The sequence below is a fragment of the Haliaeetus leucocephalus genome, unplaced genomic scaffold (genome assembly GCF_000737465.1).
Source record: "Haliaeetus leucocephalus isolate CR32 unplaced genomic scaffold, Haliaeetus_leucocephalus-4.0 Scaffold173, whole genome shotgun sequence".
Lineage (NCBI taxonomy): Eukaryota > Metazoa > Chordata > Aves > Accipitriformes > Accipitridae > Haliaeetus > Haliaeetus leucocephalus.
Genome location: NW_010972609.1, coordinates 8960153 through 8987851, shown reverse-complemented (window position 1 = coordinate 8987851; position 27699 = coordinate 8960153). Strand labels below are relative to the sequence as shown.

General features: G+C 38.2%; 1 protein-coding gene across 1 annotated transcript; it reads right to left on the bottom strand.

Annotated features, from left to right (window-relative positions):
* Positions 1 to 695: 695 nt before the first annotated feature.
* On the bottom strand, positions 696 to 27699 carry DKK3 (dickkopf WNT signaling pathway inhibitor 3). The gene is made up of 6 exons (XM_010563785.1): positions 27562 to 27699; positions 26978 to 27061; positions 8162 to 8260; positions 6028 to 6172; positions 3343 to 3499; positions 696 to 1100 (listed from the first exon to the last, which is right to left on the bottom strand). The coding sequence occupies exons 1-6, from the start codon at positions 27697 to 27699 to the stop codon at positions 857 to 859; spliced, it is 867 nt and encodes a 288-aa protein (XP_010562087.1). The 3' UTR covers positions 696 to 856.

The window sequence follows — 27699 nt, the reverse complement described above, 5'->3', positions numbered from 1 at the left end:
CTTGAGAGAGAGAGAGAGAGCCCTGAACAGTCAGGTTGAAAGTTCCTATATAGAAGCCAATGCATTATATGGCTATAAGTATGTACACGCTATTTGTTATTTATATGGAAAATGTTGTAGGCTTTTTTTGATAGTATGCCCCTTATGTAGTGGGGGAGGCCAACACCATTGTATATGAAAGTATAAAACTCAAGGGATACTCTAGCTATGGAACGCCAGTTCTTAAGTTACGCTGAAGGCTGCTGCAGGACAGAGAGCATCCATTGTACACAGCTGGAAAGAAGCTCTGGGTATATTAATCTAAAAAGGTAAGCATCCTTTCTCTTTTCTCTCCTTCCACAACGTGTGTGTGGTGGGGGGGACATGACACCCAGAATCTGTATGTTGCAGCTTCACTGGTCATATTTTCTAAAAAAAAAATAAAAAATTGCTTAAAATCAATGACTAAAACAGTCCAAAGTAGATGGTTCTTACCCTAGAAAAATAAATGATTCTAAACATACATAGTCAAAAGTCACTTCTACAGTCACTAATAACTTCAGATTATTTATGCTTATGTGTATTTTTTAATGAGTACAAGTACTGGTAAGTTTATTTCTAATGTACAAGGGGAAAGTACTAATCCAGAAGAAACACTGATATATTTCTTATTTACCTTTGACAGAAGGTTTGGTCCAAGGATTGAATGAATTCAACAACAATTTGAACATGCAGGTTTGGTGCACAGAAAAGGATGCTCATCAAAGACATTGTTTATTGCACTTCTATCCAGCAGTGTGTGTTTAGGGTTTATATAAGCAAGACACTAGACAAAAATTTCTAGAAATAACTAACTAAACTGTCTGGTGTTTGGACTTTAAATTTCATCTCCCAAAAACAGGTCACGAGCTGAGTCAGGCTCAGGCTTCAAACCTGCTTGGTCCTCCAGACTTTCTAATTCTTTACGCACTTCCTGAATGACACTGCTTTCTTCGTAATCAGAAAGAATATCTCTGGGTATCAAGCTGAGAAATGGCATCTCATCCATGGTTAAGGGATCTTCTTTTTCATTATTCCTGGTTTTGTTGGCAAACAGTTCACACACAGATGTAGTGCTGTGGCTGTTGGAAAAAGAGAGGCATCTGGTCATATAATGCATCTTTTCATGTTCTTTTGCTAGTTCCTTAATAAAAGTCTTCATTTTTGCCCCACATGAAAGCATGTTAAATGCATAATACTGTCATATACTGTAGCTGACTTCATAAACATCTGGTTTTTACATGCTTGACAGCTGGACAGTTAAAGATGAGATTTCCACATACAGAGCTAGAATAAAGATTCCAGTAACAAAAACTGTTTTGATACTGGGACACAAGATGGCAGTGGACATCAGCACAATCTGGCACTTCTACCTACACGCAATGGTGATGACTAGTCCCTTCTGTTCATGTCATAATACCAAGAAACATGATACTCCAGCTTAAAAGGAATGCAGGAAAAAATGTCGCTTGCTATCAAGCGGTAGAGTTGAGAAAACTGAGCATTATATATATTTGGTTCTAAACAGGATAGTGTAATAGCTGTATTTGCTGCTGTCTGTCTTGAAAAGTAGCTTCAGCTGCCTGCAAACAAACATCCCACATTTGTTGTAGGAACTTTAGAAGACAACACGGATGATTTATGTTTGTTGACAAGAAGCAGGGGAATAGAACTTGATCACGGTGCATCCGCTACCTCTTTGCACTGCATGGGACAGAACAGGGCTACAGTTTCTGACAGAGTGCAAGGTGACCACTGCTTGTGCTGGGCACCACAACTGCTTAAAGCTGCAGCCTCGTTCACTGGAAACAAAGCGTAAATGAACTAAAGATGTTCCTGAAGCTTATTTTGTGTACATTTTAAATTTTTGCATGTTTTGCTTTCTAGGAGTTCTAAGACTTCCACTTGTGGGCAAACCATCCCCATATTCTCTAGGATATAATCTGATAGTTTCAGTGTTTATCACTCACTAGTAACATATAGCCAAAGGCCATTTCAAGCAGAGGTGGGCTGTTTCTTTTAATAAAAAATGTTATCTGAACCTTCAAATTCACCACGTAAATTCACAGAAGCACCTTTATCTTACTGTCCGTGCAAGTCATGGGCAGGTGGTGTGCACAATATTACTGTATCTGTGATAACTGTAAACAGACAAGTAATTCTTGTGACTATAGCTGGACAGTTCAGTTATATTCACACCCTAATTCATTTCTGTGTTTCTATATCCTCATCTGAAATGTTTTCCTCCTTACTAGACATGACATTTGCTGACGTACCTTCCCCGAGGTTAATGGTACTTGCACATTAACTAAAATCTTGGTGCTGAAAGGATGGGATCAACTGTGCTTGCTTCCTTAGATCACATTTATGAAACAGAATGTTATCCAATTACTTTTCATGCATGAAAAAAATGTATAAACAGAGTTGGACACAGAAAAAGAGAGAAATATAATCTACATCTCTATCACAGCTATGCTGTTTCGTTGAAAGTCAATGAAAATTGTAGTGTAGGAACAAACTTAGAGAGCTTATTTCATAAATAAACATGTAGGTTTTCTAAAAGTGCTTTTAGTGCAAAACTGAAATGATTTCAGTTTCTCCCAAAGAAATTGCTGATAATGCAAATAACTGTCCTTTAAAGAATGATTAAAGGCATGATATATTAAAAGTTTTCGCTTCTAGCAGAAAATATGGAGTCAGCCCACTTCCTATTCCGTGAAGCTCGATACTAAAGAAGTCTGCACAGTATGAAGTGTTTCAAGTCTGAACAGTGGATCTGAAGTCAGCAGTAAGGAAACTAGCTTCTCAGGTTAGTTTGAAACTGAAGGAAAGTGGAAGCAAAGATACCTTTCTTCTTGTGATAGAAGTAACCTTCTGTAAAGCTGATCAGTAGTACAGGAACATGCCTGTTTATACTTCCTGCATGTATTAAAATGTCTTTAATATGTCTTACGTATGAAAGCAAGCAAAATGCCTAACAGGAGCCCAATCTAACATAGAAAGTCAGTGGACAAGAGCTGTATGTAAAGAATTAAATTGGAATGTTACATCTCAACAGCTGTTAGTACTTTCTGATTGACTAAAAAGCAGTACCAGCCTGATACACAAACTCAATTCACACTGGATTAAGGTGTTGTGAAACTCAATTAGGCTTATCTGTTTGGGACAAAGCAGTAAGTTTGAGAAAGGTTCAATGCTACCAATGAGAAAAGCTGTCAAAACACTTTATAGTGCAGAAGAATCTGCAAGCGCTGTATCCATTTACCACAGAAAGAGAGCCCTCAAAAATTGCAAATCATTTGCTTGCCCAGGTTTGAACTTTACCTCTGAGGTTGGCAGATCAAGCCACTTGCACATGGGCATCGCTCAAGCACTCCATCAGGTTCCAGTTCCCAGGTGATCAGGTTGAGAAGTCTGTTTGAAGGATCATGGCAGGGTTCACCTTCTTCAGGTAAGGGAGTGCACACAGGAAACAGTAGTTCTGCATGCCAGAGTAAATTAATTTTATGAGTTGTTGTTAACTGTCTGCTAAACTGAGATGGCCTAATCTTTCAGTCTACATGCCAGATATAAAAAGACAGACTTGATCTCTTTTTAAGTCCCCTTACATATTAGGGAGCCGTAACTTAAATGTTCTTTCCACTAGGTGGGAGTAAGACATTTGAAGTTTATGCTTAATGAGCAAGATCAACTCCTGCTTCTTCATGAAGAGACTACTGTCAATACAGTAGTACTGCACAACTCCATCCCTTGGAGATTTGAAAAACTCTTCTGAAACCAAGAAAACTAACATTACAGTGAATCCTTTCCAACGCATAGCATTAATGGTTTAAAATCCGAATAGAGAAATATCTCTGTATTTTAGAACTCTGTTATTTTTCTTATTCTATTTCTTTGCAGAGGTCACAAATACAGAGCAATTGTTCAGAGACTAAATAACGAGGTTACAAGAACTACTCAGCCATTTAATTTCTTACAGTAATTCTACAATAGGTAAAGCTGTCTGATGGCATTTGGGGCTTGGCACCCTTGTTTCTGCACAGGGGTGAATTTCAACTTGTGTAAGAAATTATTTATAAGGATACGTCGTTTCCTGATGCTAGTAACTCATAGTGTCAGTCTTGAATTCAGCTCTTACAGACATTCCTATCAAACCTCCTTTCTTCCTCTTGTCTTCATTCACCTCTTTTTTTGTGGTAGGGCAGAATAAAATATGTGAAGAGTTCAGAATTTAAGTTTTTAGAACAGGCTTGGTCAAAATATTTATATGTGTGTGTATATACAAAGAGACACACATATGCTTTAACATATACGACTTACCAGTTCCTAATTCTAAAACATTGTATGTTAAGCAGCGAATGCTCCATAGTTTACTATAATTTTATATCCATGTAAAGACACTCTAATCTTTATTAGGACAACCTTTTGCAATACTATGGTGATGGAGGAAGACCTGAAAAACCCTAAAGCACTGCTAAAGCAGGCAACTGTAGAGAATAAAAATCCATTGCTGTTAACCAACAGCTGTATTTAAAGTTTTAATAATAATGTTCCATCAATTTCAGTCAATATTCTTATCTTTTGTATTGTTCCTTCCTGAGCTACAGGTTTGTAGTAAATTTCATTTCAAGCCAAGCACTAACTTATACTCAAATTAGTGTGAATGTCTTATGCAGCTGAAATAATAATCATGAAGACACAGCTTGTTTGGATCCCATAGGAAATCAGGGCTACAGAAGCAGCATTACCTTCACAGTAGACTAGCCTAGTGCGATTATCACTAATGGATGCATACTACTGATTTACTCATCTCTGCAGCATAAGCAGAGATTCAAAGTCCTGCATGGTAAAAGTAACAGGCATTTATTAAAAGTGCTCTTTCTGTCTCATTTCGGAATCTGAGTACAAATAAATCTCTGACAGAGCTTGGTAAAACCTGTCAATGCTTTAAGCAGAAACCTGATGAAGAGGAAAATAAAACTGCTCTAACCAAAACTTGCTGAAACCAAACTTCGGTAACATCAAAGGTCCACTGTGTAATGCTCAAAACCTGTAAATGGTTTAGGCATGCTTAAAATTGACAGGGAAAAGCTGAGCAGACCCACTTGCCTTTAAATGTTGTTTGAGCTTTCTCCTTTGTTTTCCTGAAATGCCCTAGTAGCCTGATCCACCAGCAGGCTGGCAGCAAAACAGGGAGCCCAACTATCAGTGAAGGTACAAGGTCACTTCTTGCTCATAGCAAGAGCCAGAAAAAAGCTGTCTAGAGGAGTATCTACCTGGTGTAGAGAGATGGTTGGAATTGTATCCTGTTGCTACACAATTAAGGTGAACTATGATAAAAGCAGGGAGGAACTAGTGGGTAGAAAACAGTAGAAAAAAGCTGGGCCCTCACCAGGCAGGATTTAGGACTGATTTCAGGTCTGATACCTTCTCCTCCTCTCCTCCCTTCTGTAAATCAAGTTTCACATTCCCACGTGGACTGACAACATAAATCTGGCACATCATTTCTTTATGGATCTTGGCTGTTGGGTCAGTATTGCATAGCATAGTGCCCTGGAGGGCTCAAAAAAACCCTCCAAGTATGAAATGTATCTGCAGTCTGATTCTGATGGTCTGCTTGCTGATATGAAGGAAAAGCCACTTTCAGTAATCTCATTAATTTATTTTGTACATTTTTAATTCTCTTATTTTTGCTCTATTGGGTGAAAATTTGTCAGAGCTCTGCCACTTTTATATGTCTGAGACTCCTTTAGAAACAGTTTATTTTTATGCTTCTCATGCTGGTCTCATCTCTAGCTTTTCTTGTACCATTGTGCAGCCCACCAGAATGTTTCTCACTCCTCATTCTGTTGAAGTTTTATAATGAAGTTAATACAGTGCACTCCACAGGCCAAGGGAGAATGACCTATTGATACTGTAGAGATTTAACCACTTCACCTGGGCAAAAGAGCTCAAGATTAACACTCCTGTATTATAAAATGAACAGGATAAAAAGCAAAACCTCTGTACCTTTCTGAAAAGCACAGCACATTCCAGGGTTGCAGTCATGTTGGTTCTCACAAATGGTGCCATTCTCTCCTTTTGAAGTGGATTTCCTGCACTCGCCCCAAACGCAAAGCTGGTCTCCACAGCATTCAACATCCCGTGAGCAATGCTTGCAAATGGAAAAAGCACATGACAAAACTGTCACCCTAGCACTAATCACATATATCAACAGATGGCTAAACACAGAATTAGACCTTGGTCCTGAAGACAACTGCATAGATGTGCTTTAAATATATGCATGTCATATTCCCACTTTTTTAACAGAACTGCTTAGGTTCTCAACTTCAAGCATACATATTTGCCAGGCGGGAACCTCCACAGCAGAGTAACAGCACTCCTTCTATACTATTATACTTTCAATCTTACAAAACCTGAATTCTTATTTTAGCATTTACATCAAAACTGATCAGCAGCCAGACATCCTACAGTGTAATATGGTTTTCAAGGAAGCCTTTTGCAATCAAGGAAAAAAAGAATTAATAAATGAAACATTATCAATAGAAAATGTTACTGATTTTTTCCCATTGTTAAATGCATTCAGGAATTTACAAATTGTTCAGAAGGACTGCTTTCAAAGAGCAAAGCAAAAAAATCTTACTAAAATTCAATTTTTAGCTGTATTAAGAACCAGACCTCATTTGTAACCAAGAATCTTTGAAAAAAAATCTGAAAAAAAATTCTCTGCAAATCAGAAATGCAACCCTCTAGCTAAAGATAGCTTTGTATGACAATTGACCCAGTGTTTCAACTATACATGCCTAAAAAATCAACCTAATAAAAGGGGTGTGTCACTTTGTTTCTTTTTTTAGGTAGTTTGATTAGCATCTTAAAGATGCCTTGGAGGTCAGCATTCTAACAGCTTTCTTCTGCCTGTGTAAAGCCCTGTCTAGGCAGCCATACAAAATCAGAATTTCTTTTCCATTGGATCCCACAGGAAGTGCTTAACACAGGGCAAGAAGTAGGACTATGGTAGCACTATTAAGACCTGCTAATTAAAAAGAAAAATTTTTTTTAATTGTGAGGGTTCTATGTCAGGGAATTGATCCCACCATCTTCAGTCTGAGCTCACTTTACAACAGGAATGTAGCTAGGACCTAATTTTTACTTTATTTATCCTACAAATGTTATACTGAGGACTCCAAAGGGGAGGGGTAGGTATTAGGTCATCCCAATCTTGATTTTTAATTATTCCATGTTAACATGAAAAATTATCAGTTTAACATTTTCTAAAATATGAAGAATAAGCTTTCTTAATGACAGTTGAGCATACATTCAGGACTTGAGTTTAAGCAAGCATTCAGTCCACTGAAGTCAATAGAGCTCCCTGAAGTTATCAAAGTAAGTATTTAAAATTTCAGGAACAGCCTGGTGCTTTTAGAGGATAATAATCCTATTGATTACATGACTTTACAGCAAGGTTTGCTTGCTTGTAGACTTAACTGTCTGGCATTTTTCAACAGACTGCTCTTAAACTGGATTTTCACCACAGAAAAAGCCTGAACTTCTCAGGCACCTGTCACCTACAGAAGATAATCTAACCATAACTACTACCAAGAACATTTATCCTTTACCTCAAAAGACAGGAATTTACTGCTTCCTGAGGTTCACAGATTTAAATAATGTAAATTATCCATGTAAGAGGATCATTTACAGTAACAGTTGCATTACAGCATTGTACAAGTTGTCAATGAAGGGAAGAGCACAGGCTGCTGCAATTCTCTGTGTGAATCAAGAGCTGGAAATGACCAACTGTCAGCTGAGCCTTAGGAGCTGGCACGATATTTCCTCTTTGCCCATTCCACTGCCAACCTACAATGTGTTAGTTTACACTGTCCTTAGGCCACCCAGCAAGTCAAGCCTGAGTCAGGAGGAGTGGAGTACACGTTTTAAAGCATATGAGAACAGAAACCTTAAAACCTAGTTAACAGGCAGAAAAAAAAACCCAACTCAAAACACTCTATGCATCCATTTTTTTAATCTCATGCAGAAAGCTTTGCATCTTCTTTTCTATCAATTTTGACTTGCTGACATTAGCAACAATAACTTCTTTATGGAGTTTCTAAAGACCACATAAAATCACATCTCATTCAGGACTTACTGTATGCTGGGTTTTACAGAGCTGACATTTGTATTTGTATTCAAAGGTGGAGAACTGGCAATATTTCCCTGTTTCACAGTCTTCGTCAATGATACACTCCTAAAGAAAAGGATAAAAGTGTAATTTGCCACGGTGTGACAGAAATCCATACCTCTTCTTGAAATACCAGAAGGTCTTGATTATATTTCTTATTTGGGAACCAAGAAAAAAAGCTTGCTTCGGTTCTTCATACAACCACAGTTCTGTAATAGAACAATGCTATCTCCCTGGCATACCTAAATATTGTAGCCTCAAAGTGTTTGGTTGTATAAATATTAATACCAGCAATCTCAAGAAAATAAATTATCTTGTTCTGCAGGCTTTTTGGGTTTGGTTGGGTTGGTTGGGGGTTTTTTGGGGGGGGACGGACACTGAAGGCATTTGTATTAAATCTATTCTACTTATATTAGAGTACAGTTATGATTCATTACTTGTTGGCTGTTTTTTCAGATGCGGGGCAAGACCGAAGGAAAGAGGCTACACTACAGCAGCTGCAGCAGCCGAGAGTATCTTTATGCTCTGTCAGAGACCATTCTGCAACAACTTTCTTGATCCCAGGCCAGGAGAGTTTATGCTGTCCTCCCTCCTCTTCCCCAGCAACATTAGTGCTGACCTCAGGAACTCTGCAGCATGGTTAGCTTCCCTAAACCAGCAAGGACAGCCCTAAGGGAGAAGGGAAATGTGTTTCCTTTTCCTTTTAACTGCTCCTCTGCTCCCCTTTGCAAGGGGCAGACAAATTCTTCTCAGGCAATCTTTGCAGTGCCTGAGCATTTTTGTCAGCAACCCCTGCCCTATGCTGAAAAATGCAGTGCTTTTTTTCACAGGACTGGTAATGTTAAATGTTCCTGGGACTTTATGGTAACAGCAGCACTACCTTACAGCCAGTACTTCTAGGAAGCAGTAGATATCATACACTACTTGATTTCCTTTTCTTAGTTGATGGCATGTCTCTCATGCACCTATCACCATAGCCCATCACCTGCAAGCTCACAGCTGCAAATGTCTAAATACCTACACATGTAAATTTTAAATCCTTACTTTAATTTAATTTGAATATTGCAAGATATGCAGGAGCAGATTCTCAGCTGACATCATTCCTCTGGCATCTCCTTGCTATCCATGGGAGTTAATTTACATTTAGTAACGTTCCAACCTGTCGAAGAACATGATTTCCACATCATATGCTTTCGAAATGCACGTAACAAACCCGTTTCCTTCCCTGTTGTTTGCTGCACATGAGTATTCAGCAGCCAGGTTTGAACATTAATTTAAGATTGACAAGTAGCAAAGAACCGCGTACATCCTATGGAAAAAAAAGCCCCACAGTTCCCTAATGCATCAGCCTTTGCTACCCGGCTAAGATGCTAGAGTAGTCCTCAAGCTAGCAACGTGCTTGAGCACGTTTAGCTTTTCAAACCTGGAATAATTTAATGGTATTAACAAAAATGTCCATGTGAGAGGGACACCTGAGTTCCCATCTGAATCACAAATTCAGACTAAAGTTTCTTCACCCAGAGGTCCCACAAGCACTCTGATAGAGATGGCTCACCTTTCATTCATGCTGCAAAGGATGAATGTACAAACAAGTCAGAAATTCTTCCTAGAACACAGCTCTGCAGGTATGGCAGAGAGGATAATACAGAGAGTAAGTGTAGATGTTTGTGTACCCCTGATTTATCTGGTTCACAGGCAGGGGGTGTTTTCCCAGCTAATGGTTACCTCTTAAAAATCATGTGATTAACCCTGTTCTCTGAAATGTGTTTTCTCCATGCTGGAAACAATCTAGCCAACAGAAGAATAAATCATAGCACTGTCCTGAGTCGCTTGTACTCCATCATTGGCTGCTCTTTGGCAGATATTATCTCACTTGCTGGAGCAGATCAGCTGTCATCTGTGCAACCTTTATTGAAAGTTTCCACTAAGCTTTTAATTTTCTATTTCTATTTTTTTAGATCATTTTTCCCCAGACTGCTGACGTCTTCCACACCATCCCAGTTGTTTTTTGTGTTTCAGATGGGCTGAAAAGTAGCTCCGCAAGAAGTTTAAGTGAAGCTCTTAATTACTATAATCACTGAAACAGGAAAAGATTACACTGTGAAACAGCTATACTGTCTTCAGATCTTCTCTAGATTAAACCTTATGGAAGCTTCTTGCCCTGTGTGAGACAAGGCTGCTCTGTGTGAAGAGCAATTCCTCATCCAAGTTACCCATTTTGGCCACCTGAGATGTTTTCAAACACTTTAATTACACAGAACTTAGAACAGAAGCCAAACACAGTCTAGGGCCCAATTCTTTTCATGTCAATGACATGATGTTCAGGTTATATGTTCATAATTAAGAAGCAGTCATTTCAGCTATTTTAAGACATTAGTATCACCAGGTGTAGGTGGCTATAAATTATCATAATATTTTTGCAGCTTGATTATTCCAGCACACTGTGTGTTCTGCTTGTTTGCTTTTGTGTTGCTACATAATCAGGTGGGTCAAAATCCAAATGTTACATAGTATGCTTGAGGTTTTGTGGTTCCAAGTTAGCAGTTAGCCACTTCTCTTCAGCACCCATGCTCTTTCTGGCCAATTTTCTGTCTGTAGCTTTGTCAGCTTCTTTTATGAATCCCTCTGTATAAACCATACTCAGAATAAACCATACTGTTTCATTCCTGTTCCATCCACTTTCAGGCAAACAGCCAGGTCTCAATGTAGTCAGTTTTTCCAGTCGTCCCTCTCCACAAAGGAGAAATCTTGCCATGATCGTTTTTAAGCTCATGGAATAACTCCCTCTCTAGCTCTAAAACCACCTAACACCAAAGTTGCAATTGTCCAGTCGCTGCTTTCTCCTGCACTAGTGAGTCCCCCATCAAAAAACTTCTTTTTCCTGTCTTACTGAATTGTGTCCCACCAGTTCAGACTTCCAGTTTTATGAGGGTTTTCAGCTGGGGAAAAAAAATCCCTTCACAGTTTTCTTTCCTGGCATAGAAAAAGCTTGCTTTCATATGCTCTCTGTGAAATTTTGTGCCACACTCCAATTTCCTTCACCCAGGTATTATAATCCATAGTCAATGCAGAACTCAGTAATGCTTACGCATGCAGATGTGTAACCGTTTCTCTTTTTTCCTCTCTTTTTTTTTTTTTAATTTATTTGATCAGGTTATAGACCTTTTCTAATCAGACTACCTTGAGACACAACAGTTGCTGGACAAGGAGCAAATGTAAACATCTTCATCAGCTGCAATAGATTCTGAACAATCCATTTTTTTCTGGAATTCTGCAAACTAAGTTATTTCTCATAATATTTTGTCTTTGCAGGAGCAACTGTGTAAACTGAGGAGAGGGGGTACTGGCTTCTGACATGCAGCAGAGCATACAAGTTGAGCAGATAGCTTAAAGACAGAATTAGCTACACTTATAATGGTGTACATCTCTCTGAAATCCATTACGTTCTTATACCAGTTAATTTAATGTAGCAGCAAAGCAATATGCTGTTTGAGAAGTGCTAAAGAATAATGCAGAGTGAAAGCAGGTTTGCCTATTTATTAATGGGTATACTAGGACCCATAAACAACAGAAGCCAGGATGGAGAAAAGCATGCTATGTACCTGTAAGAACATACTCAGCATCCTGTGGGCTCTTATTATAATATTGTACTCTGCAGTGAATAGCCTGCAACACCTGAAAGCAATTTGGGGGTTAGGATCTGTTCCAAAACCAATAGGGGGGAAAAAAAAAAACCCCAAAAGCCAACAAAACACTGAAACTCATAGAAAAGGTTCCCTGTATTATAATACTGCTAAAACAACTGCTGCTGAAAGAAACTTCAATTTTCTTGTCTTTGGCAGATTATGGCAAGCTATTGTTTGCTTTCCTAAAGAATAGTTAGTCTCCACACTTGAGAATAAAAAAGTGACTGATGTTAGTGATAGTGAAGTATGGTAGGACCATAACTACCAGAAAACTGAAACAGATGCCTGAGTGTGAGATGGTACAGGAGTGTACAGGTCCGAACTGGTATAACAAGTTTTGACAAGAGTACTTTCCTTTGGGCTGAATGTTTACATATACATGGAATGGCACAGGAGAAAAAAGTTTTCTTTCAATGTGATAAGACAAAATCTTCACACTCCAGCCAATAGCATGCCTTTGACCTAGAAGGTGCTATGGGCTATTTTGGCAGACTGTACTTGACCGGTGGAGTGTAGCCAACTGTGGTGTGGACCACATTATCCTCTGCCCATATAACACACTATGGATAAAAAGAGAGAAGCAAAGAATTTCTCAGTTCAAGTTATGAAAGCAGAACTACAAGGCCAGAGTTAATCTACTTTCACATAGAAACCCACTTTCGTTTACAGTGTTCATCTGGTTTCTGTACCTCACTATGGTAATATTTTTAATACTCTGTTTTGCTGGTGATACGGTATGTACTGAAATCACGTTCATTTTGCTTTGTTTTTTTTCCCCTTAATTCCTTATTAACACCCTAAGTGTAGACTAGAAAATATGCTCAAGTCTATTCTGATACTGTCTGACTTTCAAAATGGAATCATTGATTTTAAATTCAAAATGGACATTTGATTTGTCTATTCCCTCTCCTCACTCACACTCACCCTACCTCCCACATTCTCAAAAAGTCCTTCTTCAAAGATAACTTTAAAAAAAACTCTGTCACTATTCATATCTTCAGCCAATATTTGTCAGGGACAGGCAAATGACTGTCTGGAATGAGCTCCCCTTCTGGGCTCTTTATGCTTCAGTTTAGAACCCAAGAAAGCAGAGGAGGGTGCTGTTGATGACTTTATATACAACTTTTCAATGGTGATTAATACATCTATTAAAGCCAGACACTGAACACTAAGGTGGGATGGGGTATATGGAACAAAAAATGCCCTTGTGGGTAAGGGGCAGCTGTAGTGGAGAAACTCAGTACCAGTTCATCTGCCAAGGTCATTGTGAGCTCTGACATGAGAACAGTAAGTGGGATTCAAATAGGAGAACCACTTTTCCCCTCCTTGTGTAAGCTATATGGCCCAGTTTGCTGGCTTATTCTGATCCAGTGGCAGTTTGTGACTACAAACTGCCTAACAGCTAAGGGAGAGGCAGGCTTTTTTTTTTTTTTTTGCCTTGGCACTGTCCATACAGCTGTAAGCCAGAACAGCTGTTGCAAAGTGTTCATTCCTAACCCTCTATGGACTTCAAGTTCACAAGCCATAAAGTACAGAAGCAAAATTCATTGATTTCAGAGAGTTGAGGCAGTTTTGCCAGCAGGTACACAACATAGGAAGCAATGCTACAAAAGCAGTTGGTGCAACAATTAGAAAATGACTTTTAGTAACAACCTTGGAAATCCATGGGGGCACCTCTCGCAGTCTACTGGGACAACTATGCTTCAAAAGCTTCTCTGAACAAAAAGCCCTTTTACATGTTTCTTAAACACTCCTGATATAAAGAAATTTCCTTTTCAAAAACCTGTAACTCAAGTAAAACACAATGTTAACCTCCATAAATGGTAGCCTTCCCAAACACTTCCAACTGTATCTGTGAGACAATGATAACTTCAGCCATACATAGCTGAAGTGCTCTAGCAAAACCACTTGTTGATGTTGAAACTGACATTTCTTAGCAATTAGCACTTCTAAGAGTTAATATTTACCTCTGTGTTTACATATCCCCTTCTGGGTTTTAATTTCTAGAAGTCATTTCACATAGGGCTGGTCTCCATTACTGCAGCAGATGGCAAAAACTGCTGAGTAGTAAGGAAAAAAAAAGCATAAAAACTGGTTTATATCCTACATGTACTACATCTATTAGAAAAATGGTAGAATTACATAGAATGGAATATTGTTTTATGGAAACTACTACCACAGTTTGAATTGCAGTAGTGTTCCAGCTCCTAATCTCTTAGTTGTCTAGACAGGGCACACACTGCATTTGTCTTTAATGAGATATGAATTAATTTGCCTTGAAATACCAAAAAACCTCTGTAATACTTTCCAGCAGAGTGAACCTCTTACCACTGTCCTGCCAAATACATAGCACTCATAAAAATAAGGACTACTGTTAAAAAAAGACATACTAAAAAGAGCAGACATGTGAGTTGCAAACTATGGTATTAGTCACATCCCAGTGCTATGTGGGAAAGTCAGCTATTTGTGTGACTGTTCAACAGAAATGTGACTTCTGAGCTCAAAACTAATAAATAATACAAGTGATTCCCTCCGTTTTGTCTCGAACTTCTCCATAGAACTAATCTCACCTGTTTCCTTTTCCCCTGTCAAGAAAACAGAAACATCTTAATTGGAAAAACTTCATTTCTGGCTCTCCACATGATGGAATATGAATGAATGCAAAATATGTTTACATGACATAACTGAACATGACCCAAAGGCACTTGAACTTGGCTATAGCTACCAAATGCGGCATAGCTATGTTAGCCTTAACATGCTGTCAAAAAGCCTAGGGAATTATTTGAGGTGGGTTGTAGTCACCCAATAAACTGCCTGCCACCAAAGCTAGTGTAAGAAGTCCACCCCTTTCTACACCATCTGCTTATTCTCACCACGAATACAGCGATGCTGTCACTGATCAGACTCTTATGCAGTTAATGTTCCAGGTCAAAAAAGAAATAAATAAAATGTCATATTATCCACAGCTTCAAGGAACTGAGACTTCAGTGAAAGAAGAAACTACATATGAAAGCAAAAAATAAAAGATTCCTGACAAATGCCTCAGGATAATGAGAAAAATGACGTCTAGATGCTCTATCAGATCATGTTCTATTCCTCTGTACGTCATGCAATAATTTCATGGTAGGTCACTCTGCAGAAGTAGTCACTTTATTTTCTTCCCTCACCCTCTCTTTTTCTCAGTAAACAATGTAATAATCTGATCCTGGCAAGATTACAGCCTCTGCAAATGCTCCTGAGTAGGAAACACAGTGCAAAGTACTTATTTCAATTTATTTTGCAGTGGTATCAGAGGAGGCACACTAGAACTGTTCAAATTTGGTAGAAAACCCCCACAAATTATAATCTGACAGGTAATTAATTTAGTCTGGAAATTAAGAGTAATCCAACTAAGAAAGGAGCAAAGGTCTGTGTATATGTATATATACATACATACATATATATGTATAGAGCCATAGACATATACATAGGGCTACATATTGCAGTGACTGTCTGCAATAGCAGAAGTCTCATCTCATCCCACCACACACATTTGCCCTAGAGCAGGCAGGACAGGTTATAACATGAAATTTCTTTTCTCCTGTTTCTCAGGTGTACTGTAGGCAGAGCAGGATGGTAGAAATTCTGACAACAAAATCTTCCTTTAGGCCTTCTGGAAACTTGGTGCCATGCTATACACTCAGTCCGTTGTTTTTTAAATACACAGAGACTCTATGATCTTCTATATCCATAATTAGACAGAGAAGGAATATTCTGAAGTTAGACAATCTGAGACCCAAAACCAGTAGCCATGCGCTCCATGTTTAATTGTTCCATGTTAAGAAAAGCTTTTTCACATACTATGAGATTATCAAATGAGGTCAAAATACCAATGCATGTTTATAAACAAAGTTTTCCTAATGATTTTGCAATTAATTGTCTTACTAGAGAAATGCATCTACCTGTGGATCTATTAATTGGAGAATAACAATTCTTCAACCTTTGATAATCAGAAGATGTGTCTAAAAGATCTTTGTTTTTATTCTAAATGTCTTGAGATACAGTAACAGTTATGGAAACACTGTAAAAGTGCGCTACAAAGCTCTAAAGTGCCATTATTTCTAAGTAGTCAGTAATCATATAAAGATACAGCTTTCATGTAATGGTGTGCCCAGGGCTGAATTTTAATGCAGGCGCCTCTTCTGTCTACAATTGGCAGCTACAAAAGTTTCCATGATTCACTACCAAACTATGTAAATTTTGAAAATTTATAAAAGCAAAACAACACAGAGTAGCTGTACACAACAAGGATGTGAAACAGCTGTGCAGAAGTTGTAAACAAGATTTCTGTACTTAATAGCTGCTTGCTGATCTTAATCACTAAATTAAGAGTAGCACACTGAGAGTAAGAGGCCAACCTGTGCCCAGTCCCTCACACAACTTATTTCAAACCCTGAATCTTACATGCTTTGTTCTTATATGGCATACTTTTTTGGTAGTTTACAGTTTCAACAAACTTATTTGCTGTGTTTAAGGTGTCAGCCAAAGATCATAATACTAGAACAGAAATACATGGGTAAGAATTAATCTACAATGGATTTTGCCTATAGCAGAGTTGACAGTGTGGGAGACTGCTGTTACTGAAGAGGAAAGGTAATAATTTATTTTCAATGAGCTGTAGATGGAAGAAAAAGGGTTTTAAATTACAGCAATAGAGACTTTAGAGTGAGCATCGAGAAGCATTGGAATAAATTGTCTCCAGCACTTGAGGATTTGGAGAACACATGGGACAAATGTCTGCCTAAGGATGCAGTAGGCATCTGGGTGGTAGATGTTGACTTTTTGAGGCTTCTTCCAGACCTCCTCTTTGGGGCATTTGTTGGAATTACAGTAGAGACTTTTTTTTTCCCTTAATTTAATTCTCTGTCTGAAATCATGTGTCTAGAGGATATCAACAACATGAGATGATGACTATTCATGAATATTCATTCCATTTCCTAAACAAACTCCAGTGAAGAAGAAATGAAAAAGGGTCTTCAGCATACTCTTTACGTCCTTCCAAAAAGGACATAAGAATGTGAATGTATTAGATTTTTACCATGTATGAAGTCCAAGACAAACACCTACTAGGGAACCAAAACTTTCCCTTGCTGGTGGCTATGAAATATCTTGGACACAGAAAGACCACTAAGGTTGCCCTTTGCCTGACACCATGATGTCAGCCTCTCTACATGCCGTAAGATGCTTCTTCCCTGCCCTGGGATGAGTGGACTTTCTAAGAGAACAAGTTTGAGGGATTCCTCATGTGATATAAATTCACAGAACAGGCTCTGAGTCACTTCCAGACAGAATAACAAGTAAACAAACCCGAAACTTCGACCCCACCCTGTATATCTTTTTACCAATTATGCTATATTATGATATATTAGTAATTGGAAGGGAGAAGTGGACTTGTTATTAATGTAAGAATTGGGACAGGTAGAAAAGTTGGAGGGGGGGGGTCTCTCTATAAGCTGCAGTGGTGAATAACCACAATTTGACAGCTAATGCATTCAGCTGGTGTGATATTCCTCAGCGCTAACTATCAAAGTGACTCAGTCCCTCAAAAGGCCAGGCAGACACTCACTCCACAGAAGGTGCCAAAATGCTGGTTTTGAATCAGATGGGAGGAAGGACAAAGTGAGATTTACTCAGCTGACATCAAAATGCATTTCTCAAGGGAGTAAATTTGAAGCCACCATTCTACAGTGCTTTTTTTTCTCACAGTTGCCAAATCCTTGATGAAACAGAACTAAACAGAAACAGACTTCAATTCACTACTTTCCTTCAGTTTCCCTTAGTAGATTGTAGTACAAAATGCCATCAAGCTGGACTAGTAGCATCTCACACATCTTCCTGACCATAAACAACTGCACAGAAGGCCAAGCAATCACAGCTCACATTCGTTCTGTCTCCTCCTACTCACTGGTGTAAAACCAGCGTCATTCTACTGATTTTGATGAATCAACCCCTCCTATGGTCCAGGAAAAGGTCAGAGAAGACTTAGGCTCATCGTATATGGAACTACGTGTTACTGGGCCAACCTCCCAGCCACAGCGAATTACTACCACTCTGCCACCTTATATATGACAATACAGATGTAAACCAGCTGCAGATCTAATCCATTCATCTGTATCCTTTGTATCTCAATCATTCTAAGACTATAACAGATGTAAATAAAAAATAAAAAGTCAAAACATTTATGCTTTATATCCAGTATCGTAGCCTGTATTTCCTAAAGCCTTTGCTACTGTTGTTACTCTACCATCTAAAGCTTACTGCTTAATTACATAACATGGCTTCAGCTAAAACCTCAAATAAGCATCTGCTGGAGCCAATGGATTAAACCATGTAATCAAAACCAGTGGAAAAAAATTCTCGTTTGCCTTAAAGCTTTTCCTCTCACGTGATTAATTTTGCTACACGGGTCTGACCAGAGGAAAGAAATATTGCTGATGAATGTTGTTGCTGTCTAAAGACAGTCCATACTATGATCTCTTAACAGACATCAGTAGATCACAGAATTGTCACCAGTCCACATAAAAGGTTCACTCTCCTGACTGTATCTGTTACCTTACAGAGAAGATAAAAAAAAATTAATTTCTCTTAGCATAAATAGGTAGATCTAGTAGAGGCAGAAAGTAAAAGCATTCACGATGATATGTTTTTATATCTCCCTACAACTTGGACATGATCTGTAAAAGACATTTGGACAGCCTTGGTTCCCTAAACTCAGCATGTTATGTGTGAGAAGACTGAACTAAAACCAGGGGAAAGGTAAACAACCACTTTTTGATTTACACTACTCCCTTACCACGGCTTGCTTGCAGAAGAGTTGTACCAACCAATATGCAAACAAGGAAGAAGCAGATAACTGAACATGATGCATACCTCCCCACAAATGAAAACTTTCAGACAAGCCAGAATTCACTTCCACAAGTAACAAGAATGCTGTAAGCTTTAGAAGTGGTGCATGGCGCTCAGATAGACACTGATGAAGCAGCGGGTGGGCACTCACTCTCTAAGAGAAAGTCTGTTTTGTAGCCTTCTGGAGATAAACTTACTGGTTTACTGTTGTGTTTTTACTAACCATCACCTAGAACACTGAATCAATTCTAGGCACCATAACACAGTTACAGTAATAGCTTGGTTTTGGTGAGGAGAAATTTATTCCAAGAAAATCTTTCTCTCTTCAATATTTAGCTACTCAAAGGGTAACAGTCCAGATGGATAAAAATGGTGAGGCAATTCTTCAGCCAACTGGATTTTGCATAAAAATATTCTTTTTCTTTGGAGTTTAACTGGAATTGAAATACCACATGAGGATCTGGCAAATTTTAAAACAATTCTAAACACAGGCATAGACCTGAATTACTAATGAAGAATGTTACTTTCAGAATATCTATTAGTATTACACAGTTTTGTTTGCCTAACTTGACATAAAAAAACTTACACTAAGCTAGACCAATAGGAAATATGAAAGAAATCCTAGTCACTCTTTTAAATTTTTTTTCATTACTAGCAAAGTAAATCTACTCATGTTATCTGAATTACTTCAGACTCCCACTGATACAAAGGAGAGCAGGATTTGATACCTTTAATTAGGAGTAACCCCTTTGCCGTTGCATCAGTTATTTGCCTGTAATTCCAAGCCACTATTTAAGCCCCCAAAAATGCAATCATGATCTGTGTTCTCTGACCTTTGGTTGTTGTGTTTTCAGCTGAAACACCTGCCTGGTTTGCCTTACCTCTCGGCAAAAGGCACATGGCTTCTCTTCACTCTGATAAGGTCTAGCAGCTGTTTACACCTGCTTGTTTGTTCAGGGTCACCAAGCATGATATCTGAGTCCATGGAAACTGCAGTCTCACTTTTCTCCACATCATGGCCATTGCAGCATTATAGTATTACAAAACCATCTTATGTTTGTACACACTATCCATTCCTGATTCTCTATGTGGATCCTTAACTTTCTACACAGCATTCTCTCTGAGAAAACAAACCAACTCAGAATGGACTAAGTTCAATAAATAAAGATGCAGTCACTGAGCTAGCTGTATGACATACACCTCAGCTGGCAATTACAGAGATTTCCCACCTTCTTCCTTGGACAAGTTTCTTCATGCAGGCTCAGAGGTGACACGTGTTTTTCAAACTCCTTATGACAGGTCTTTCCATTCATTGAGACTAACATTCAGATTTTTTTTGGTATAGTCCAGCAAACATCAGATGACCAGTAAAAATGTTGGTTTTAGAGATACACTGTGACTGACAATAAGGCCATCCTATCATCCATGAGCTAAATTAAATCTCTTAATAGCTTTTGCATCACTAAGAAGCATTTGCTGCTTATGGAGTTACATATGAATACTCGGAGGTGGGCGCACGCTCCATCACACCTTTTGTACAGGAAGGTTATGTCCCTTGCTCTACAACAAGATTCATAACTTAAAAGTATTCCAGATTAACAAGAGCAATTCAAAATACTAATTGCACAATTCTTCTCATCTTTGGCTACATTCTCTTTCCCTTTGCACCCTTCTTCACATTCTTTTCTACTCTAATAAACACAAGCTACTAGTCCTCATGAGCTATTTGCACCTTCCCCTTAGCTTCATATTCTACGCTGCCAAGACTGAAACTGAAAAGAAAAGGGAAAAAAAGGGGTTTCAGTAAAATGTTCAGAATGTCAGAACCCTGCCTGGCTGAAGAGCTCTAGCTCTCTAAAATAAGCTGGGGGATGGATTTGCTTGTTTCGAAACAAGACATGGGTATTCAAGCCTCTCAGGATCACTATCAGAATACTCTTTCACTAACTGGGCTCAAAAAGCTCAACATCTAGCTTCAGTTCGCATGGCTACTTCATAGCTTTTCCAGCAGAGTAAGTCTAGAGTACGAGCAGATTGCTAGCATCAGACAGGTTAGCCAACTTACTTAAAACATCAGAAGGGCAAAACACACATCACACTGCCTTGGAGACGTTGTTCAAGAGACTGAAAGAACTGAGGGTAGATTTGCTAGTGAAAAGCAATAGTTCTTTATGCACAGAAAGATAAAAAAATGCTTATTAGTTTTCCTGCGGGAATTTAGGTGGATTGGGACTGGATGGGAACCTAGCCTACAAGAGGTGTTTTGTTCTAAAATGAAAGCTATGACTTGCAAACACTTGAGATGTACTACTTAAAAAGTATCAACTGAATGTGACAAAAGAGAGTGCAATAGCATGCAGGTATTCTGCTTACAAAAGGCTATCGAAACTATGATTCACTTTTTTAACTGATTGCCATTGTAAGCTATTCATGCATTTATATTTTTTTTCAGAAAGCTTTAGCCTATATTATAACTGTAATAATCTATTCAAGTTACTGTGTACTGTATACTGTGTAGTATATGAACAACAGTGACGCGGTTCATTCAGATCTCTTAATTCTCTCCTGGAGCATTAGCTAGGAAGTACAGTTTGCCTTATCTACTCCTACACTAAGAACTACCTAAAGGGTGGGGTGTTTTGAAAAGAACTGTACTAGTCAAGACATGATTTATGTAACAACTTATGTCAACAGAGCAGGCTGGACAGTTAACGGCAAAGCAAACTAAGAATGGTAATAAATTAAATTATTAAGTATACAAAAACTACCAGATTTAGATGTTATGGGGGTTTTTTTGCTAGACAGAGACCAGGATTTCAACCCAGGAATGCACTTAGTGTGTCTATTGGTAGTTTAATGTTGTTGAGTGCAAGTCGCTGAGGACTAAAAGTTCCGTGGAAAATGAAACAAAAAAAATGGACCCAAAAGTAGGACTGGGATGCCCAAAACAAGTGTCTTCCCTGAGACACTAGCATGCCAAAGGGAGCAGAATTCAACACCAAGATGCTGCATGTTCAAATTTCTGCCATCAGCTGTTCTCCTGCAGTGCTGCTGATGGAAAAATTGCAATTTCCATTCCATTAATGCCTCCTTCTCAATTTTCAAAGCTCATTTTCTCTTCAGCACTGGTAGGAACTCCTCTCCCTGGAGCAGTATCAATCTCAAAGACAGCAACTCCAGTATGTGTGGCTGAGAACATGCTTAGTAAAATCATATAAAAGTTGCTCAGACAGGAATCAAGCAGTTACTTTAGCAGTTCTGGATACCTGCAGAGAAGTGGAAGCTTGGTTATGAAGTGCTACAACTTAGCCATTTAAAACACATTTTTCTCTAGAAAAGGGGGAAATAGAACCCCAGAGATTAACATTTAATTCTTCTACTATTTTCTTCCTTTTTACTCTTTACTGTGAGACTAAAGATAAAGGCTGAAAAATGCTTTAAATACGGCCATTATAATGGGGATGCTATCTATTCTGTCTCTACAGATAAACCAGTGACCTGACAGACGGTTGCTTCAAGAACCTGCCAAGTCAGCTTGTAAAAGCAGGTCCACAGTGATAGAGTCCTCCCTGCCCAGAGCTGCAGGGATCCAAACAGCAGCTTCTAACCATGGAAATAAAGGCCTGGTATCATGGGGCCTCTCTTCAAAGGACCTGAGAGTGTTTGAAATTACTTACTAACCAGCTACTGTATTTGCAGAAGGCGGGTGCCAAATACATGTGTGCATACAGGCACACACCCACCTTTGCAGAGAAAGAGCAAGCACCTTGCACAGAATCACACTGAAGGCACCTTTCCTTACTCTCCCACAAAGAAACTTTGACCTGTACTGTGGAACTAATGAGAAGGCGCAGTCATGCCCTCAAGAGCCTCTACCATCAAGGACAGGCAAAAGAAAGGAGCGTTTTTTATAGTGCCAAAGCCAAATGAGAAATGCATTATACTCTTCCAGTTCCCCAGTACACTCTCCCTAGATACTAGCATCTTTAAAAATCTCTTTCAAGAAAGAGAATTGAAAGCAACGAGATATACTTCTATTAAAGTTTGAAAAAAAGGAAAAAAAAACCACCTTCCTAAAAAGAAGCTGTTGCTATTTTTATTTATCAAATTAATACAGACAATTAAAAAAAAATCTTAGGTACACTAGATTTGAATTAGAAGAGAGAGCTGATATAAAATACTACTCTGAAGACAAATGAGAAGAAACACAACTGATCTTTGTGCAGCAAATCTTCCAGTACTAATTTTGTTTCCTTTTATTTTTCATGCTTGCTTTTCATTGGTTAGGCTAATGTATCACAATTGAAATAAGACTAATCAACAAGCTAGAAAAGATTTTGATTTTCATATGGTAATAAAGAGCACTGTTACTTTATCTGTGTTCTACACTTGAGCTTACTACTGGAAATAATCTATTAATTTGCAAGCTAACCAGTGTTTCCCAAAGAAATAAATTAGAGTATTTGAGCCTTAAACCCAGGAGCAAGTGGAAGTAAAACTCTGCACAGACAGAGAAACATTCACATCCAGCTACCTCTTGCCTGTATTCGGCCTCTAAAGATACAAGACTGTTGGATCAAAGCCTGACGTCTATGCTGGTGACTGTCAGTCCTCACTGACATCTGAGAAAGTGAATGTTAGTCTGGGAATGTAAATGGCGCCTGCAAATAATGCAGCACCTCTGAAGAACTGGATTGCATTGCCAGAAATGGCAAGCAGCCCAATTCCTCTTCTAAAGACTTAAAATACTGATAGTCGTCTGGCCATCAAAATACTGTCAAGTGAGCCATTTGGTAACAAAGAACACAGTCTTAAGAGAATACTTCTGTGATGCAAAGCCAAGAAATACTGTCCGAGAGGGAAAAGTGTGTGTGTGTGTGTGTGTGTGTAAGATTATGCCGTATGTTTCTGTAACACTGTATCTGCACTATATGTATGTGTATATACTATATAGAAGTGTATTTCTACCTGTTTGCAGGAGGACATGGGGTGGCACAGCCACTGTGATTTAAAAGACAGACGCAACCTATTTTCCGTGAAGCTGCTTCTCCCATGCCGAATTTCATTCCAGACAATATGTGGATTTTTATTGCAACACAGACCCGTCGCAAGACACATCTTTGCCTACCCGTGAGGTTTTTGCATCATGTCTCAAAGCTCAAAAATGTCACTGGAAAAACTTTCCATTATTTCAGTGGCTTTTAACTCAGCTCAGAGAATAAATGTGAATTGAGGGTTGTAGAGTTCCAGTTATTACTAATTACTGCAGAGTTTACATTTCAGAGCAGGTGGTTTGCTAAGGTGTTTGATGAACTCTTGTATTTACCACCCAATTTTGTACCTCAAGTGCAGGAGCTGTGGAAATCCTTAACTTTCATAAGCTAAGCCTATAAACTGAACCTGTGAAACAGGTTTAGTTTTCAGCATTCAGTTTCCCTACAAGCATAAAAGTTGAGCTTGTGTGATAGCATGTGCCTATTTCTTTTACTTGGCAGATTGAGAATAAAAACAAAAGTGCTGTTCTAAAGAGGCACCAATCTGAAGTCTACGGGAGTAGCATCAGAACAGAGGTCCTGTTCCCAACGGCTGGCTCCCTACAGCCTCTGCTACCAAAATCTCCATCCCCAGAAAAAAATGTCAGTATCACCCTTTTCAAATTACTGTCAATACTTACAGATACAATTATACAAACCTTTTGTTGCATTAAGACTACACAGCAGGATGAATCACTGATGGGTATTAAGGATGTGTATTACAGAACAGCATATACTAACTATAGTTAGAGATCCACTGAGATAATCTCCAAACAAATTTCAAAAAGTTTCCATTTTTAACTGCCTGAAGAATACAAAACCTATACATGTATTACTTTGTTGCTAACGTTTAAAATAAGCAGCAAAGAAGCAGAATTATCATCCAGTGGTCTGTGAAGCCTGCAGCCTGGAAAGTGACTGGGACATCCCACAATGTCACATGACACTTCAAGTATGAAAATTTATATATATATATAAATGGTCTAAGGGGCCAGTGCAAAGTTTTCTGCAACTCATTTTCCCAATGCTCTTAAGTTTACAGATCTAAGCAATAGTGCTTTTTAATTTGGACAAAATTTTTCTTCCACCTGGTAGATCTCTCCTTGGCAGCATGTTTTTCTTGCTGTAACCCAAATTTTCCAACTCTCAATCTCATGCCATTACTTCTACAGTAGTTCTTCACCCTTGTAGTACCCTAAGTAATTCATATTCCTCCTTAATGCTTAAAGTTTTCAAGTATTTTCAGATTTACTTCTGTTAGGCATCTCTTAGTTGAATTAATATATGCATGTTTGCCCGCTCTCCTTAAATAACAACCAAATACATCTGTTGGTTGCTTTTCCCATTTAGCTTTTTCTCTACCTTGGCAACCTCTAAATAAGGTGTTTGTACCACGGGCATGCTGAGAGTTCAAAATGAGTGTGAGAGGGAAAATAAACATTAACAAATGTAGTTTTGTTTCAGCAGCTGCTGTAGTAAAGATATTGATGAATAAAGTGCCCCAGGATTTAAATGATTAGGAGTTAATGTGATTGCTTCTGATTATGCTTACTTCATAACTGAATAAAGACTGCTACCATGAAATCTGACAAAAATTTGTATTCAGCCCTCAAATTCTTCAGCTGGAAGACTAATAACAGTATTGGGTCTGGATGCAGGACTGGCTTTGTAAGTGAGGCAACCTTCCCATAACGAAAATGCAGATGTCACTTGATATATGAAGCTTATAAGGAACTTTGTAGAAATGTTGGAGAAAGCTAATTTAGAAATATTTTTTACAGCTGTGAAGAATGATTAAACACCACAAGCAAGCCAAATATATTATGAAACAACACCAGTGTTGTGTCCCACTTCTAAGAAGGTTGAAAAGTTTACCTGTGTACACTGGGTTTGAAGATGATGACCATATTTGCTTGAAAAAAAAACCATTTTGATTGCCTTCATTACACATATCTCATTACTAAAAAGCATTGTGGAGTATGTTAACACTTTGTATAAAACCAAGCTGTAGCTCAGAATAGTTGCAATTTCTTTTGTACCTTGACTTACCACTTAATCTATAAACTTTGCAAAATAGTAAAAAAAAAAGTATAGCATACACAAGCAACTTTATTTTGCTACTTGCCATTCTCAAACTTTAATAGCAGTATAAAAATATGAGCTGAAAGAGGGAAAATTTAGTCAGAGGATGATAGCAGAAAAGATGCACTAATTTCAGGTTTTATGCCCATTAAAAACAGGAACTACCACCATAATTTTTTCTTTTTTTAATGCTTTATGAAATAGTTAAAGAGCTGCTTCTGAGAAAGAACTGGAAGAAAGTTACTCTAAAAAAAAAAAAACAAACAGAGCATATTAAACTAAATTAAACCACAAACTGTTAGTCAGATGAAGCCAGCTATCAGAGGAAACACTGGCAAGTCCTGTCTTAGTAAGAGCATTAAAAAAGTCCATTTTGGTAAGACTATAACGAAAGAAAACCTAACAGTTGTTCTAAGTAGTGGTATGTGCCAAATTTCTCATGGGACTACTGATGTTTAGCAAATGTACCTGTGTGCAAGACTTGGGTGAAGAATATTCTTGATCTTTTAAACTTCTTTAAGAATCCTTAAACAACCATATTTCCAGGGAGGAGGGGGATTTATTGTCCCACCCCTCTCTCCCTCCCCAAAGTGACATTTCACAACCAGTTGTCCATCACTAGTTTAGGCTGAAAAGCAAATAGAGTCATATACTGTTCCACAGACTCCTCATGATAGACAAGTTATTTTCCAGTGTTTAAAGTCTAAAAACCAACTTTTTTATGAAACCAAAAAGCATAGAGAAGACATACATGAAGCACAGTTATACTAAGGGTTTGTTTATTCACACTCACTGGAAAGGGCTGTGTAACTATCTTTGCTATTTGAGTACAACATTTACATTTGACAGACAAACTGAATATTCAGATCAAGCACCTCAGTTAACCACGACATTGAAACTCAGCTTCCAATTCATAACATAATATTCCCAAGTTAAAGAAACTAAAGAACAAAAACATTTTTGACTGCTTACCCCTAACGGTTTTGTGTGTTTTAAAGCATTCAGAAATTTCGCTAGGTGAACTATATCACCTTCTTCTGAATGATGAACCCAAAGTATTTGTTTAATTTTCAAAAGGAAAAATAGTGTTCACTTACATGATTTCTTTTGTTTTCTCCATCTTTTACAGATGTAATAACTGTCTCAGAAAAAACTGTTGTTCCAGTTTTGTTATCTGTAACCTAATACAGCAAAAGAAGAACAAAATATCAAGCTACATTTTTTTATTAGTCCGTTGTTACTCTCAGTCCTACGTTCTGTAATAATAAACCCACCCCACCTTTTTTCCCATTTTGCTGTCAGTTGTATAAAATCCTAATATGGGGGAAAAAGCAGATGACAAGACTACCTCCTTATCTATTTAAAATGTTACTGTAATGAAGCTAACTGAGTGGGAGATGGTCATTCTTTTATGACCCATGTAACAGCTGTACCTATGTTCTGTTTTTAGCAGGCACTTTTTCCAAAATAAATTATTATTTCACATTAACCTTTTATGACATGTGCCCCTACACAGTGATTATGCAAGCAAATAAGATACAATAAAACCCCAAAGTAATTATCATCAGGAAAATTTATGCTCCAAATTATCTTATTTCTCCCCAAAACATGCAAAATTGTTTTTATTTCTGAAGAAAAGGTGCGTAAGAACCAGCAGCTTGCTATACATGTTTTCTCATACCTTATCAATTTCTTGATGAGTCTGAACAGTTTTATTACCAATTCTGGTTTCCGTGTTGGACTGATTATGGTAGTTGGGAGGTAAGTTTTCAAAGTTTACTTCCGACAGTTTTTTTGCCCCTTCCTCTTCAGCTTCCAT